Source organism: Echinops telfairi, unplaced genomic scaffold (genome assembly GCF_000313985.2).
Source record: "Echinops telfairi isolate 266 unplaced genomic scaffold, ASM31398v2 ScPeMD7_7457;HRSCAF=8495, whole genome shotgun sequence".
NCBI classification, from domain to species: Eukaryota; Metazoa; Chordata; class Mammalia; order Afrosoricida; family Tenrecidae; genus Echinops; species Echinops telfairi.
Window position 1 is genome coordinate 26,064,911 of NW_022111357.1, and position 17,320 is coordinate 26,082,230.

General features: G+C 46.3%; 1 protein-coding gene and 1 pseudogene across 1 annotated transcript in view; one reads left to right on the top strand and one right to left on the bottom strand.

Annotated features, from left to right (window-relative positions):
* Positions 1-17,320, top strand: part of UBR4 (ubiquitin protein ligase E3 component n-recognin 4) — a 130,221-nt gene that overhangs the window by 66,499 nt on the left and 46,402 nt on the right. The window contains exons 53-64 of the mRNA XM_004705144.2: positions 74-214; positions 1,887-2,008; positions 2,692-2,803; positions 4,488-4,618; positions 4,738-4,915; positions 5,381-5,485; positions 6,933-7,070; positions 7,861-8,035; positions 14,301-14,397; positions 14,955-15,062; positions 15,506-15,622; positions 16,571-16,780. Coding sequence (XP_004705201.1) covers positions 74-214; positions 1,887-2,008; positions 2,692-2,803; positions 4,488-4,618; positions 4,738-4,915; positions 5,381-5,485; positions 6,933-7,070; positions 7,861-8,035; positions 14,301-14,397; positions 14,955-15,062; positions 15,506-15,622; positions 16,571-16,780 — 1,634 coding nt within the window. The remainder of the gene's footprint in view (positions 1-73; positions 215-1,886; positions 2,009-2,691; positions 2,804-4,487; positions 4,619-4,737; positions 4,916-5,380; positions 5,486-6,932; positions 7,071-7,860; positions 8,036-14,300; positions 14,398-14,954; positions 15,063-15,505; positions 15,623-16,570; positions 16,781-17,320) is intronic.
* LOC115872739 lies at positions 9,932-11,596 on the bottom strand (annotated as a pseudogene).

A 17,320-nucleotide genomic window follows, 5' to 3' on the forward strand; every position in this document is an offset into this window, starting at 1 on the left:
CTGAGTTAACCTTCAAACAAATTACAGCCCCTCCAAGATTTGCCATCATGAATAATTTTCTTTCCCTGCTCAGAAGGAGTGGATGAGGGCAAAGAAGCTCAGAAGCCATCGGAAGGAGATTGCTGTGGTTTCATCACGCAGCTGGTTAACCACTTCTGGAAGCTCCATGCGTCCAAACCTAAGAATGCCTTCCTCGCACCTGCTTGCCTGCCAGGTACTTAATGTACTTGCCTCTTGGTACTTAACGAAACCTGATGAAAATTTTGTCTTTCAACTGTGACTGATAGCCTTCAGCAAGCCCCTTCCAGAGCTAATGTTACCAAATCAAGGTCTGTGAGAGCAGTGCATTGTTCTGACATCAGGGTTTAGCAGAGAAGCAGTATTTTCTTGTACCGTTCCTCTTCTTGTGAGGTTGACTATTTAACATAAGAGACTCTGTGTGTGTGTGTGTGTGTGTGTGTGTGTCTTGTCTGTCTCCATCCTTGGTAGTGTTTGTAGCATTGTATGATTGCTTGAAAAAATCTTGGATAACTTGTTCAAAGCCAAAAAGTGAAAAGCGTCAGCCTTAAACTGTTAGCTTTCCTGATGGTGCCTTGCTATCAAAAGATAGAGCGTCTGGGGTCTTAAAGGCTTGAAGGTAAACAAGTGGCCATCTAGCTCAGAAGCAACAAAGCCCACATCGAAGAAGCACACGAGCCTGTGTGATCACCAGATGTCTAAGGGATCAGGTATCAAAGAACAAAAAAATTATACCATTGTGAATTAGGGGAGTGCAGATTGGGGACCCAAAGCCCATCTGTAGGCAACTGGACATCCCCTTACAGAAGGGTTGTGAGGAGGAGACAAGCCACTAAGGGTGCAGTGTAGCACCGATGAAATATATAACTTTCCTCTAGTTCTTAAATGGTTCCCCTCCCCACTATCATGATCCCAATTCTACCTTACAAATCTGGCTAGACCAGAGGATGTACACTGGTACAGATAGGAACTGGAAACACGGGGGAATACAGGACAGATAAACCCCTCAGGCCAGTGGTGAGAGTGGCGATACTAGGAGGGTGGAGGGAAGGTGGGGTCGAAAGCGGGAACTGATTACAAGGATCTGCATATAACTTCCTCACTGGGGGATGGACAACAGAAAAGTGGGTGAAGGAGGACCTCGGACAGTGTAAGGTATGACAAAATAATAATAATTTATAAATTATCAAGGGTTCATGAGGAAAGGGGTCAGGAGCTGTTAACAAGGGCTTAAGTAGAAAGCAAATGTTTTGAGAATGAAGGCAACAAATGGACAAATGTGCTTGACACAATGGATGTATGTTTGGATTGTGAGAAGAGTTGTACAAGTCCCCAATAAGATGATTTAAAAAACAAAACAAAAAGCTACTAGCTTTCCAAGTACCTCTGGCATGTAATGTCTTGCACTGCCCTAAGAAGTTAATGTGGAGAGGAAGGGCCTGAGGAGCGAAATCAGTGACTAGACACCCCCCCCACCCCCCATGCTTCTTTGTGTTTGCAGATTTCTGATGCAGTGGACCTAAAGGGCAAGTTTGATTAACTGAAGGTTTGGGATAATGAGGGACATTTAGAACCTTCTAGCCTATTCAGTTCCCCATCCTGGCTTTTTAGTCTCTGTGGAGAGTGAACAGCTACTTAATCCCAGGATCTCTGAAATACCAGTTTGGGAGATTGTTTTGAAAATTGCTGACTATGTGTGTGTGTGTGTGCGCGCGCGCGCGTGCGCCTTGCTTTGCCATGTATGCGTGTCCTTTTTTTGTTATTGTGAGCTTGACCTGTATGTGGGACTAAGAACGTGCCTTTCTATCTCAGACTCTCAAGTAGGTAGAGGTTCTCACCAGACGTTTCCTTACGTTTTCCTCTCTCAGGCCTGACTCATATTGAAGCCACCGTCAATGCTCTGGTAGATATTATCCATGGATATTGTACTTGTGAGCTGGATTGCATTAACACAGCGTCCAAGATCTACATGCAGATGCTACTCTGCCCGGTACGTGTCTTTGTAAGCCCAGATACCACCTGTCGTCCTGGGGTGGGGGTGGGGTGTCTGGAAAACTGTTACTTCTGGTTTTTAAGCTAATGCAATAAATAGACTTAAGATGATGGGAATTAATAGTTTCGAATAGCAATTAAAGTGCTACGGTCTTATTCGTTCCACAGGAGACAAAAGATTTGAAGAGGGGGTATATTTTATCTTTTCTTATTCAATTCTGAATTCCCAGAGGATAAAATGGTGCTTGCAATGGAGTGAGCACTGAGTAAGGATGAATTCAATGAGTACTTAAATGAATGAGAAAGTAGTCCATTGAGAATTCTCTTTCCAGTCTCAGCAGTCCTGGGTTTAGCACAGAGCTTAGAGGAGCTAAGATGAGCACGGGGTACCTGGTCTGACTATGAGCCAAAGCCAAGTGACTTCAGGAGCCAGTAATTCTCCCGTTGTTGTGGTTACCAGGACCAGAGAGGAAAGAGTGAAGTGAATGGGTCTTATTGTACCAAGTCAGGAACGGGGCACTAACTGATGAACCTGATCAGGTGGCTTCCTTGGTCCCTTGAGAGTAGATAGATCTTCCACGTGCATGTGAATAATTGACCAAGAAAGGAAAACATATGTCTTTTAGAGAGTTTAATGCATAATATAAAACCTAAGCGTGACAGCTTCCTTTTAAACCTCAGGATCCTGCTGTGAGCTTCTCTTGTAAACAAGCTCTAATTCGCGTCCTAAGGCCCAGGAACAAACGGAGACATGTGACACTGCCCTCCTCCCCTCGAAGCAACACTCCAATGGGTAATGTGAGGTCTGGGTTTAGCCTTGTGTTTGTGTGTGCTGGGGAAGGGGACGGGAGGGGCAATATTGTAGTAGGATATGCTGGTCACATGGACCAAAGTCCTGGAGACCCATCAGGAATTTGAGGCATATAAAAGTGTATATAATAAGGAGACTTAAAAACCCAGGTCAGGGGAAAATCAAGGTGTAGTGAAATAAAACCAACAGTAAAGTCAGAGCACAGAAAATTGGCATCACCATGCCCTGTGTGCTTATTCAGACCTTAGAATTAGCTGAATGCTTCCTATGGACCGTACACCAACTGTCTCCCACGGAGAGGCTGGCGGGCTTGAACCAACTAACCCACAGTGGCACCAGGGCTCCTTCCCAAAGAGCCATAGACATTTCTTTAAAAGCTCTTTTTCAAGGAAATATAATTTTCCATGGCTCAAAAACTTTTCACTAAGACTATTATTCTCAGAGGACTTACCTACAGCACGTTTGGTAGCAATTACTTATAAGAGATTATGTAAGTCTCAGATTGCTTGGTTTGATCAGAAGTAAATTTCAAATGTATTGAAGACCTTTACTACCTACTGTATCTTCATTATTACCCAATGGAAATAACAGCGTGTCACATAGGTAGTCTAACAGTATGTAACTTCAACGTTTCTGGTAGCCACATTGTGGAAAAAGAAAAAAAAAGAAAGAAAGAAACCAGTAAATTATTTACCAAAAACTTACTTTAGTCTAATATATAAAAATATTGTTTCAACATGAAGACAATATCAAAAATAATTGATGGAACAGCTTAGCTTTTTTTCTTTTTCCTGATACAAAGTGTTTGAAATTGAGTCTCTTATCTTACACTGACAGCTCATCTGAATTTGGATTTGGCCATGTTGCAGATGCTCGGCAGCCCCATGTCATGTGTGGGCCAGCACAGGTCTAGAGGGATGTGTGCCATTGTCTTGAACTTTGCCTTTACTCTGTGTAAACTGTTGGCAAGCCTGGCACCAGTGTGTAGTTCTCTTCTCTGGCGAGAACCTCAAGTGCAGCCAGTTTCTGTGGCCAGTCCAGGGCATGTTCACCTGCTTCAACAATCCATTGAGTGGAAAGCTGGGTTTCCACCCTCTTCTGACCACTAAGAGTCTCACCTGGTCCCATTTCTTATTAGAAGACCTGCTCCCATTGACACACAAGTGGGCCAAGGCTGGACCTCTAGTGGTGTCCTCAGCTTCAGCCAGTGGTTTCGTATTCCAGTTCCGGCTCTTCTCGTGTGAAAATCTCACTCATCCTGTTGTTTGGGGGGGAAAGCAGTTGAAATGTCTCTCTGTGTTGTCCTGACAGCTGGCAGACTTTCTCTCGACTGCAGTATTTTCACTGTCTTGCCCAAGTTCTCCTGAGAGTTGGTAGCGCTCGTGGGGCCTACTTGTTTGGGCCTCTCTGTTTTATGGAATCCAAGGCTCTCTCTGTATTTCTTCATCAGTTGAAAAAGGCTGTTCCTAAGTGGGGCAAGCATCTGCCCAGGTTCTGCTAGATCCAGGAAACAAGAGAGTAGGCCTGGCACAGCAGCTTGAGCTTTCAAGCACAGAGTCCTAGCTGGTGTTTTGTCTTGGGTTTTGTTGCTATGTGGCTTCCCAGCCCATATGCCACGGGAGGAAAGAGCAAGCACCTTTAGGTGACTGGGGTTTCTTTGACCCAGGAGACAAGGACGATGATGACGATGATGATGCAGATGAGAAAATGCAGTCATCAGGGATCCCGAACGGTGGTCACATCCGCCAGGAAAGCCAGGAACAGAGTGAGGTGGACCATGGCGATTTTGAGATGGTGGTGAGTCTGGCAGCAGGAGAGGGGAGGAGGAGCTCCAGACCGCTCCTCTGGCTCTTACTCAGTGGACTTCCCAAAGCTGCCATTTCCTGTGGGACACTGACAGAGCTTTCTCTCTGCAGTCTGAGTCGATGGTCCTGGAGACTGCGGAAAGTGTCAACAATGGCAACCCCTCTCCCCTGGAGGCCCTGCTGGCAGGCGCAGAGGGCTTCCCCCCCATGCTGGACATCCCGCCTGATGCCGATGACGAGACCATGGTGGAGCTAGCCATTGCCCTGAGCCTGCAGCAGGACCAACAAGGTAGAAGGCCGTGCCAGCAGCCAAGCGGCCCCGAGGCCTTGCGCAGGACAGAGGGTTTGGCAGTTACTGATCTCCAGCTGACATAGCATGTCCCCAGATTTGGGGAGAGGTTGATCTGGGTGAGAGCTGTTCAGAGATACAGGTGGAGAGTGAGAGGGCTTATGGTGGGATTTTCAGCCTCTGGGAGCCAACCTCACAATTTCTGTTAGTTGGTCCCTTGGCTCTTTTGGTCCCAAACTGGCTAGATTGCTCCAGCCTGTGTCCTGTTGGAGCGAAAGGAGCTGTTCCACTGTCTCGCTAACCTTACTTGATGGGTGGACAGCAAAGCTTGTTGATTTACTTCCTCTAGGCCGGAGGGGGTCACACGCTGGTGTTCAGAGACTCTTGAGGGTAGCAGGTGGCCCAAACAGTGTTGTGAATGGGGTCTGGAGGGAATGTTGTGCTCACTCTCCACTTGTTTCCCAGGCAGCAGCAGCAGTGCCCTGGGCCTGCAGAGCCTGGGGCTGTCCGGCCAGGCACCCAGCTCTTCCTCTCTGGACGCAGGAACCCTCTCTGACACCACAGCATCAGGTAACTGTCCACAGCCAGGAGCACGGCTCAGGGCCCCCGGGCCCTCCGGCCTGTCTCTGATGCTGTGAGAGTGAAATGGGCAGCTGCTTTGACAGGCCATTCTGGATTTCCTGCTTCTGCCTTTGCTTCAGAAGTGTGGGTGTGGAAGGCTTCGCGGTACCGCTTGGCAAAGGCATCATGGCTCCGCTTCCTTACGATTTTGCATGCTGCCTGGCTTCAGCTCATTCCCAGAGGAAAGGCCAAGAGAGCAGCCCACAGGATTCCTTGCCATTGTTCTATAACTTTAGACAGTGATGGAAAGGGAGACAAGAAACTGAGATCCCTTTCACTTGGTGCGTTAGAATTCTTGGTGAGCGTGGCCTACCATCAGGCCTCTGTGAGTTGGGGAGGTAGTGTTTTTGTGGACCGTTAGACTTTCTAGGAATTCGGTACACCTTAATTCGTCTCTACTTAGAAACTTTCCTCAACTAATAAGGGGAGAGAGTGACTGAAGGGGGACCTGGACTGAAGAGAGGCACGTGGAAAACCTGAATAATCCACTGGTGATGGGGATATGTACAGTGTTTCATTCAGACGGGTGCTTCCCTGCATTTATTTTGTTTTGTTTTGCTTTGCTTTGGGGAATTCTACCCTGGATAGGCAAGAAAGGGAGACGTTGGCTGTCCCTCTCACCTGCTACCCTGGCTTGTTTTTCTCCGGTCTCTTTAGTTGCTGTCATCTGGCTTTGAGGTTGCTGTCGGGTTGTTCACATCGTGTCCCCGCTGTGCTTTGTGGCTGTCCTGGCTTTCCTCCCCCATGTGTACCATCCAGCATTTTCCTCCTGTCTCAGCTCAGCCCTGATCCTGGATGCTGTGGCTGTCTCTGGGGAATTTCCTTGCTTCATTATGAGCATCTGATGAGGAAGATTAAGAGGTGTGAGATTTCCCCATGAGCTCCCCTCTGCACCAGCAGATAAACAACCCAAGCAGGGTTGCTTCAAGAGCTCATGAGATGTGATTTCCTGCCAGAAATAGCACAAATTGATGGATTTCAACACCAATCTCTTTTTAAAAATTCAGTTCTGTGCTTTGAATGGTACTGGCTGGTGTCTGATCTCTCAGCAGGTGTCAGTAACACTTAGACAATGGAGACCATGAAGCATGTTAGCTAGAAACTTAGCGCCCGTGTCACAGACTCCTGTCACATTTTTGCACTGGTCGCAGTGTCGTGTAACAGCGAAGGAAATGCCCAGCGAACTGGGTGTTCACTCCTGTCTCAGTACTGTGTGCAATGCACCATGTAGAGTGTCTGTTCCTGTTAGTGATGAACCAACCAGCAAAGCAAACCTCTTCCTTTTTTCTCTGACAGCAGGACATAGAAACTGCCTTGTGTCCTCTGCACTGTGTGGTTTGATGCTTTCGCCCCAAGCTGGGGTTTTTACCTGTAACAGCTCTCGTTACTCTCTCAGCTCCAGCCTCAGACGACGAGGGCAGCACCGCAGCAACTGATGGGTCCACCCTGCGGACCTCTCCGGCTGACCACGGTGGTAGCGTGGGCTCGGAGAGCGGGGGAAGTGCTGTGGACTCCGTGGCTGGCGAGCACAGTGGTAATGTGGCTGGATCCGGGTCTTCTTGTGCAGAGGGTGGGGGGCAGAAGAACTACTGCATGGGGATTGACTGAACGTTTTCTAGCCCCTTGTGGAATTCATTTGCCCTCCACTCGGGCTCTCAAGTGTTCAGTGAGAATAGTTGCAGCCCAATGGCGTTATGATAGAAAGATTGAACTAGGAAGGCAGTGATATATACACTTTCAAGTCATCATTAATCTAAAATGATTATCGGTGTGACCTCGAAACCCATTATCCTGGGAATTCCGCTTCTCTAAGGGAAAGGATTTTTCAGCCTGTTCTGTTGATGATGTGAACTTATTGGGCCATCCCCCCCAGATAAGGTGGGGCTCTGGGGGATCCGGAAATAATGGCAAACCCATTTTGGTTTGACCTTGTACATCAATCTGGTTCAAAATTAGACATGAAAAAAAAGTTGTGGAAGAGGTTGAGTAAGGTGATATTTCCAGAGTCTCGTATCAATGTAAGCTTCTTCTAAAGTCAGAGATGGAATTGTGTCAGCAGCTGAGATTAAGACTGTTGTGGGTATGGAATGATGATACACGTATTAAATCCCGACTAATTTTAAAAAGTGCGGGGTGGGGAGATTGTTGTGGGTAGATCTGATGTACTTTAGAAGGTTGAGTGGCTACCAAGATTATGAATCCAGGCCTTACATGGAAGGGGAAAAAAAAATCTCAGCTACTTGTTATCCTCTCAACTGTTGATTGCTTTGGGATCCATCATGCTCTGGGAGTTGATTTGTGTCTTTTGAACCATTTCCCTTCAGTATCTGGCCGGAGCAGTGCTTATGGTGATGCCACAGCAGAGGGCCATCCGGCCGGTCCAGGAAGTGTCAGCTCCAGCACCGGTGCCATCAGCACCACCACCGGGCACCAGGAGGGAGACGGCTCAGAAGGGGAAGGGGAAGGGGAAGCTGAAGGTGATGTCCACACTAGCAACAGGTCAGGACATAAGTTGTTCATAGTGGGATGCTTTCCTCCTGAGAGTGTTTTAGGAATAGGATGATTGGGGGAGATGAAAATGTGAGAACGGTTTACTGCTTTTGAAATATAACTGTAGTAAACCTGGAGAACAGTTGCAAATCTTAGGAAGGTTTCTAGATTGGTCTTGTTTGCCCTAATGAGAATGATATCAAATCAATTACAGGGAAAAGGTAGAAGGTAATTTTTCTCCTAAGGTCCCCACTTGTCCAACGGATTGGAAGACATACATATTTGTATCCACTGCAAAGAAAGATGACCAAACACGCATATGAAAATTATCAAATCGTATCATTAATAGCACCGTTAAGTAAGATTTTGGTGGCGACAGTTCAACAATGGTCGCAGCAGAATATTGACATGGAGCTACCAGAGTTTCAAGACGGATTCAGAAGAGGATGGGGAATGAGGATAATCATTACTGATGTCAGGTGGATCTTGGCTCAAAGTAGAGAATACCAGAAAGATGTTCATTTGTGTTTTCTTGACTATGCAAAGGCATTCATTTGACCGAGTGGGTAATAACACACTATAGACAGCATTGAGAAAAAGGGGGATTCAACAACAGTTAATTGTGCTCATGCAGAAACTGCACCTAAGCCCAGAAGCAATCGTTCAAACAAAACGAGGTAATACTACGTGACTTAAAATCATGAAAAGTGTGCGTAAGGGTTGTATCCTTTCACAACGTTTAGGTAGTTTGTACGCCGAGCCAATAATCCTCAAAGCTTGATTATATGAAGAGGAATATGGTATCAAGATTGGAAGGGGGTTTATTAACAACCTTCAATGTATAGATGACACAACCTTGCTTGCTGAAAGAACTTGAAACACTTGCTGTTGAAGACCAGTAAGGATTGCAGCTCAATGTGAAGAAAACCCAAGTCCTCACAACTGGACTAATAGCTAACGTGATACACCAGACCAGAGAGAAGGTGGAAACTGTCGAAGGCTCATCTTGCCTGGGTCCGCAGTCAGTGCTCACTGAGCGAGCAGTTAGAAAATCAAATGACGTATGGCATTGGGGAACATCTGCCATACGAAAGCTTAAAAGCGTCGAAGAACAAGGATATCACTTGGAGGATTACCGTGTGCCTGGCCCAAGTAATGGTCTTTTCCGTTGGCTCTCATGCCTGTGGAAGTTAGACTTTGAATAGAGAAGACCAAAGACGAATCGATGCATGCTTGTGAATCGTGGTGCTTGTGAAGAACACGTGAAGTACCATGGGCTGCGGTCTCCTTTGGAAGAAATGTGGCCAGAATGCTCCTTAGAAGTTAAGAAAGCGGCAAAACTTTGTCTCATGTTATTTTGACATGCTATCAGGAGAGACCAGTCCCTATAAAAAGATATCGTGCTTGGTTTAGTAGAGGGCCAGTGAAAAAGAGGAAGACCCCTGGCAAGCTGGATTGACACAGTGGCACCAACAGTCGGCTCAAACGTAGCAATCATGTGGACGGTGAAGGACCAAGCCATGTTTTGTTGGGTTCTTATGTAGAGTTGCTGTGAATCGGAATTGACAAATCCCTTTGTACCTGTGTCCTCTTTCCCCAGATTTTTCTTGCTTGGACTTGAGTTCTTTGCTCATTAACTCATACTACACTTGATCTTAGCCAACAAGCCGAGAAGGGATGCCCATTAACTCACTATGTAGCGTCTCCTTTATCAGTGGCTCTCCTCTAGTGCTAGTTAGTAGGTATGTAGTAGATCTAGCTCTTTATTTCGCATGTTCACAAGGTAATGGAGAAATAACAGCAAATATGTGTCTAGAAATGCCGTGGGAAGCTGGTGTGGAGAGTGATAAGAGAGATGGTCACAGGCTTTGTGGCTTAGTGATTTCTTCTCCTCTTGCGGCTCCATTAGCAGGTGGAGTGGAACATACTTCCCACCCTGACTCCCTGGGCAGCCAAAGCACTGTACTCCTTCACAGCCATCTCCATCTGCAGGGCCCACACTTTGATGCCTGGCTTATCCAGGTAGTCCACTGGAGGGAGGGACCTTCAAGGTCTCACTCATCCCTCAGCCAAACACAAGGGTCTGTACTTCGTTCTTGCCAACTTCTTCCACATCTGCAGGCTGCACACCAGGGGAATGCTCAGTTCTGGTTCCTCTTCAGCCCCAAGCCCAACAGCCCCCTGGCCACCCTTTGCCGTCCTTATAGGTTTTAGTCGAGCCATGTGCTTTCATTTGTCCCCAGGACAGGGAAGGCAAAGAGGGCTTAATTGAAATCGAAGTCTTCCTCAGAGTGGCTAGTCCCAAACCACGAGTTGATTTTTTAACCACCAGGGGGAACAGGAATAGGGGAGGAGAAAAGGAGAAAGCGAAACCTCAGAATGACACTTGTGATGGGATGTTTGTTGGACTTGTTGCAGCCAGTGGTTTCACAGTAGTGCAGAAGTGGTGAGTCAGCACTTTGAAATGAATGCTTTTGTCAGAAGAAAACTCACGGAAGCAGTAAGACATCGGAGGCATTTTAAAGGGAATATTAAAAGTGTTCCCCACATCTCTTATGTCTGCTTCTCCCTGCACTGCTCTTCCCCTCTGTGTGTGACGATGACCCTAACCTTTAATATCACGGGGGTTTTATACCTGGCCAGTTAACTGGAAAAGAGCTGGTAAATGAAGAAAAGATCAAAGGTGTCAAGGATTTCATGTTACTTGGATCTACTGTCAACAACCATGGAAGCCTCAGTTAGGAGATGAGACGACGGATTGCACTGGGCAAATCTGCAAAAGACCTCTTTAAAGTGTTAAAAAGCAAAACTATCTCTTTAAGGACTAAGGTCTGCCCAACCCACAGTACTTTCAGTTGCCTCATATGCTTATGAAAACTGGACAGTGAATAAATTCCACTGAAGCAGAAGGAATGTATTGGTGATGAATAATTGAATATATAATGGACTGCCAGAAGAATTAATCCGTCTGTTTGGCCAGGATGCTCCTTCCTTTGGACAGGTTATCAGGAGGGACCCATCCCTGGAGAAAAACATCATGCTTGGTAAAGTACAGGGTCCAAGAAAAAGAGGAAGGCCCTCAATGAGCTGCATTGACATAGCAGTGACTGTGCAGATGGTGTAGGAGCGGGCAGTGTTTCACTCTGTTGTGCACAGGGTCACTGTGAGTCAGAACAGACTCGACGGTGCCTAACACCGTCACCTAGAGTGACAATCAAAAGTCTGCAGTGGTGGTAAGTCAGGCTTTAAAAATTCCATGAGTACTTTAAATAAGTTATTGGATGAGTTATGTTAAACAGTGTAATAACCATTGTTTTTGCTTTAAGAAATTGTCAAGGCTAGTTAGTGTCGAACTTTTTGTTAAATTGGAAAAGTGTATTATCTAAGCGTCTGAAAAGTCAGTGGTGTGGCGTGATCTTTGTCCAGGTGCAGACTGTTGCTCATTTTATGGGTTTGCTTCCTCTGTGCCTGTGTGTTCTCCAGAACAGAAAGCGTTCATCCATTTCCTACCTTGGTTTTCCCGCAGAAGTCCTGACCTGCTACTGTCACCTTCACCGGTAGCCCTTTCATCTCTGAGCAGTTCTTACTGATGGGTACTTTTCTTACAGGCTTCACACCGCTGTCCCAAATACTAATGGCTGCATTCTTGGGTTTCTACGTATCACGATATTCTGAAGAACAGCTTAGGGCTTCAGGTTCTTTTTGGAATGATAACCATGTACTATTTAAGTACTTTTATTCAAAGTTAAATATTCTTGCTCCTTTTCAGAATATGTAATTTTTGAAAATCATGGTTTTTAAAATATATAGGTGTTTGCTTTCCTCCAAATCATCCCTAAGAGAAATCGAGGCAAGAATACTTTGCTATAACTAAGAGATCGAGTCCGCCAACTCATTCAGCACTATACTCTTAATCTGTGTCGGAGTGCGTTAGGTGAGACTGCCAACCGACATGTCCAGAGGATGCTAAATAATTTGCAGTCGGTCCTTTGGGATCAATGTTCTTGCCAGCAGAGACCCATGCTTAGGTCAGAAGATGAAGAACCCTGGGTGGGGCCAGCTGAGTACATGCAAAACCTCATTGTCCAGGATGGCCAGGACTGGGTTGAAATTGAACTTTACTTAGAAAAACGGATGGACAGGCGAAGAAGGGATGGTTAAATGGTGAATGACCTTTCTTAATGGGTTGAAATGAAGGAAGAAGAAATAGTTGGGTCGCTGTGCAGCTATATAGTACAGGATTTGTAGACAGGAAAATTCTGCCCAAAGGTAGAATCAGACTTGCCATTGGAAGTTTGGTTCTGATAAGCAGAATGACAAGGCCCTGGATTCCTGTAGTCACTAGGAACAATCAGGAGGAGAGGCCCAACTGGGCAGTGCTTCGTTCCGTTGTGCATAGGGTCACCGTGGGTTGGAAAGGAGTCAGCGGCTCGTAACAACAACAGTCCCTGACTACTTGGAAACTATTTTTAATGTCCAGTAGTAGGGTCTTTGTTTGTTTTTGTCTTTATTGTGGTTTGGGTGCAAGTTTACAGATCACACGAGTTTCCCATTGGGCAGTTGATGCACATTTTGTGTGCTGACATGAGGTGTGATCCCTTTACTGTAACGGCTCTCTTCCTGCTTTCTCTGTAACGTCCCTGGCTCCAGTCATCTTTTTGCCTGCCCTTTGCTTCCTTCTGAGCTTGGTTTTTTGGGGCGTATGTGCCCTTTTAGTGTTGAGTAGTTGATTGTTCTAAGGAGCATATTCACTCTGCAGGCCTATCTATTGCTTGTCTGAAAGGTGATCCGACAAGGATGAGTATAGTTTCGTGTTTGAAGGATATCTATCTAGTCTTGGGAAGTCTACCAGTCTCTGTCGGACCAGTAAGTCTGGTCTTTTTATGACTCTGAATTCTGTTCCACAGTTTTCTTACACACACACACACACACACACACACACACACACACACACACACACACATTCGTAGGATCCTGATTCAGAGCCGTCCGTAGTGGTAGTGGGGCACCTGTTGTTCTTCTGGTCTCAGACTGTGGTTTGTGTGGTCCGTTAGTCCTTTGAATTCAGTTGTTTCCTTTAAGGCTTTGCTCTTCACTTTCCGTTGCTCTGTATGGGTAGAGACCAATAGTTGCATCTTAGGAGACTCCTTGAAGGTTTTTAAGACAGCAGTTGCTACTTACCAAAGGAGAAAGTAGAACCTTGTCTTTGTTGACTATGTTATGCCAGTTGACACAGGTATTCTCAGAGGCTGAGGTCTCAGCTCCCAAGCCCAAGTCCCTCAAGGTGTTTGGTTATAGTTAAGAAGTTTTCATAACTTTGCCCTTATATACTCTACATAATGTGTACATTGTGTTAGACCGGGTTGGCTAGAGATATAGATATAAATCCAGAGACACTTGTGTGTGAGAGAGAGCTTTAAATCCAGGAGCAATTGTATATTGAGAAAACATCCCAGTCCAGATCAAGTCCGTAAGTCCGATACCAGTCCATATGTCGATACTAGTCCATCAATTCCTCTGTAGACGCATGCAGCACATGCCAAATGCAGGAAGATCACAGGCCAGTGGGTGAAAAGTCCTGCAAATCTGCACAGGCGTAGTTCTCCACATGGCTCCGCAAGCTCTAGCGACACAATTCACGGATTGGCTTGGCCCACGGTAGTGCAGCACACGGTTGAGGCAAAGAACTAGCTCCGGCAGCAGCACGGTGGTTCAGGGAGGAAAAGAGGAAGCTCCCAGAATCCTCACGAGAAGGCCCTGCCCACCTGGAGGGACAATCGGGCTGTGACCTGATTGACAGGCTAGACTCCACCCTTTCACCCTTAAGACCCTCAAGTTGACAGGAGATTGTGTAACTACCACATACATTGATAAGTTTGCACCACCTACAAATACCTATGTAGAAATACTCCTCTGCCACACCTACATGTACTTGTGTGTGATCATGTTTTCCTTCCCAAAACGATTCAGCTTGCATGTCTACATATGTGCACACATATGCAGATTGTTGTTTGTTATTGCAGGATTGTGTATACACTTTTGTTGTGTTTCCATTATCAGTTGTCTTTTTGAATAGTCTTACTGTCTTTGACAAAGCAAAACTTTCTCCTCTGTTGATGCTGTACCAAGTAGGCATTCCTTAACATTTTCTGAATGCTGGTCTTGTTCCCGAGCGGTAGGCTCCTTGTTTACCTTGGTGACAGGGCAGAGCTGCATTCAACTAGTGAGTGTTTGCATGGCAGCTCATGTCTGATATATTTTTCTTGGCTTGCAGGCTACACATGGTCCGTCTGATGCTGTTGGAGAGACTACTTCAAACCTTGCCCCAGCTACGAAATGTTGGAGGTGTCCGGGCCATTCCATATATGCAGGTATCCCTCAGTTCTCCTGGGTTTATTACATTATAGTTGCACCCTCCTTGAGCGTATGCATAACTATTTCCAGAGGATCCAGTAAGAGTTTGTTCGATGTTAAGTTGTAGAATATGAGCTTTGAATTGCGAGGCACAGTCTTTATAGATGAGAAAGCTGAGACCAGAGAATTTAAGAAAAATGCTCAAGGTCACTCAGCTAGTTATTGAAAGAATCAGACATAAAACTCTTGATCTTGGGACTCATAGCTTCTGAAATGTCTCTGTATCTAAGAGGTGGATTATGCCAAGGTAGCTATTCTTCCTCCTACCCACAGTTCTTTCCTTCTTAGCTCAGCACTCTGCCCTGGGCAGTTATCTTTGCAACACTTTTTCTGTGATGCCACCTGTGGCACTCCAACTTTGGACGCTTAAGACTCTGATGGCCTAGACTTTAAGTGTGCTGAACAGTTACGGTTGACAGGGAAGCCAAGGAGATTGGGATTCCTTCTGAAACACCCAGTGCTCAGAATTAGTTTTAAGGAAATTGACTTTCCTCATCTCTCTCTCAACCGCTAGGTCATTTTGATGCTCACTACGGATCTGGATGGAGAAGATGAGAAGGATAAGGGAGCCCTGGATAACCTGTTGTCTCAGCTCATTGCTGAACTGGGCATGGATAAGAAGGTAACTCCAAAAGTTGCAGTTGTGTGAGACCTAAAGATGTGGCTGCGATAATTCCTCCGAGAAGGATCTTCATCTCATTTTAAGGGGGTGTCTGCTCAGTTTTATTGACTGAACAAAAGTACATTGAGTGCCTATGTGAGCGCAGGGTACTGGGCTGAATACTTTTGGGTTCTGGGCATAATTGGGGAATAAGATAAAGACTTTGTCTTTGCGGACTTTAATAGTTCCACGTGGCATAAACAACCAACATTAAACTCCTTATTTGCATCTTGGTATGGCCTCCTAAATGTACCCAGCTCTAGGTAACTCAGGTGTAGACCACGTGGTCTTTGTCGAATTCAATCAGAGGAACATTTAGGACAGATAGGCTTGAGGGAGTGATTCAGGGGCTGCCTCAAGCTTACAGGAAGTGTCATCGTCTGGGCTGCTGCTTCTGTTTGTAGGATGTCTCCAAGAAGAATGAGCGCAATGCCCTGAACGAAGTTCATCTGGTTGTAATGAGACTCCTGAGTGTCTTCATGTCCAGGACCAAATCGGGATCCAAATCTTCCATATGCGAGGTATTTTGGTTGGAGCTTATGGATTTGGGGAAAGGCAAGAGGATTGTCTAGTTGATGTCAGGCCAGAAGGCAGAGAGGGGTGAGTCTTTGGTGGGGCTAAGACTTTTGTCACCTGAGAAAAGTAAGATTCTAAGCTGGCACTTCTTCAAGAGCAGAGGCTCTACCTTTTTCAGAATCCCTTACAAGCCTGATCTTTGGCAACAATCCTGCCAATGGAGGGGTCGAAGGGTTTTGAAGTTCTATTATTGAAAAGCTGGGGACTGTTCTGCCAGGCACAGAGTGGCTAAAAGGATTCCCCTCCTATCTGTTGCTATAAGGTATGGTAATAAAGCCGAGAGAAAGCAGGGTGTGCGTGGTGGAAAGGAGATTAACACAAAGCAGAGAAAGTAGAAATTGAGGCTGAACTGCATCCAATCATAATGAGCTTATGAGCTGTGGGGTTTGCTGGGGGATTTGCAAGGCTCTCTAATGGTTTTATTTACAGTAGCTTTTGCTCCTACTTTTTTATTCATGTGATCACTCACCCCATCTCCTCAGGAAGCTGGCTCTCTGGAATAACCCCTCCCGGGAGGGTGGAGATCCTAAGCAATCCCTGGAGTGGAAAGTTTTCTCTCTCCTTCTAGAAATGGGCTGCTTTTCCAGCGGCCCAAGGAAAAGGGAGCAAACCCAGTCCTTCCAGAGGGAAAGGTTAACTAATCCTGACCTCTTTGGCCCTTGGCACAGGTGTGTAGGTTGATTAGAGTTGACAAGTGGTGTTTCTTCTGTTTTCTTTCTCACCATGTGGGTGTTGAAAAGAGTTGGGGAAACGTTTGAGCTAGGTGAGGACCTAGCTCACAGCTAATTTGGGATTCTGGATGGTTGGGAGTGTTTCCCACTTTCTAACAACCAGCTGGATTTCAGAGCCCTTCTCCCCCTCTTGCTTCATCCCATGTTTTCTCTTTCTCCCAGTCGTCTTCCCTCATCTCTAGTGCCACGGCCGCGGCCCTGCTGAGCTCTGGGGCTGTGGACTATTGCCTGCATGTGCTGAAGTCACTGCTGGAGTACTGGAAGAGCCAGCAGAATGACGAGGAGCCTGTGGCTACCAGCCAGCTGCTGAAGCCACACACCACCTCCTCACCACCTGACATGAGCCCGTTCTTTCTCCGCCAGTATGTGAAGGTGAGCTCTTCCTCCTGTCAGAACCGCCCTGGCTCTTCATCCAGGCCACTCTCCCCTGTAATCTCTGCGAGTAAAGGAGGAGCAATAGCAGGAGTGCCAGCATCCCTGATGGTCTTTATTCTTAACACAATTTCATCAATGACCACTTCTGCCAACTTTCTACTGGGCTTCGGTTTGTAAGCCTAAGGAATTGACAGAAGTCAGACATCACATGTCACATTAAAAGCCAAACCAAACCCACTGCCTTTGAGGGAATTCCAACTCATAGTGACCCTACATAGGGTTTCTGAGGCTTTGTGAGCTTTAAAGAGGCAGGCAGCCTCAGCTGTCTCCCGCGGAGTGGCTGGGGGTGGGTTTCAACTGCCGACCATGCAGTCAGCCATCCAACATTTACCCAACAGTGCCACCGGGCCTGCTGCTTAGAAAACAAGGAGAATGCAGTGTTGACAGTAGTGTCATCAGACAGTGCCCCTGCTGTCATAAGAGGCCCTTTAACATGCTGCCTAAGAAGATGGTCTTTCTGATCAGATAAGACTAGGA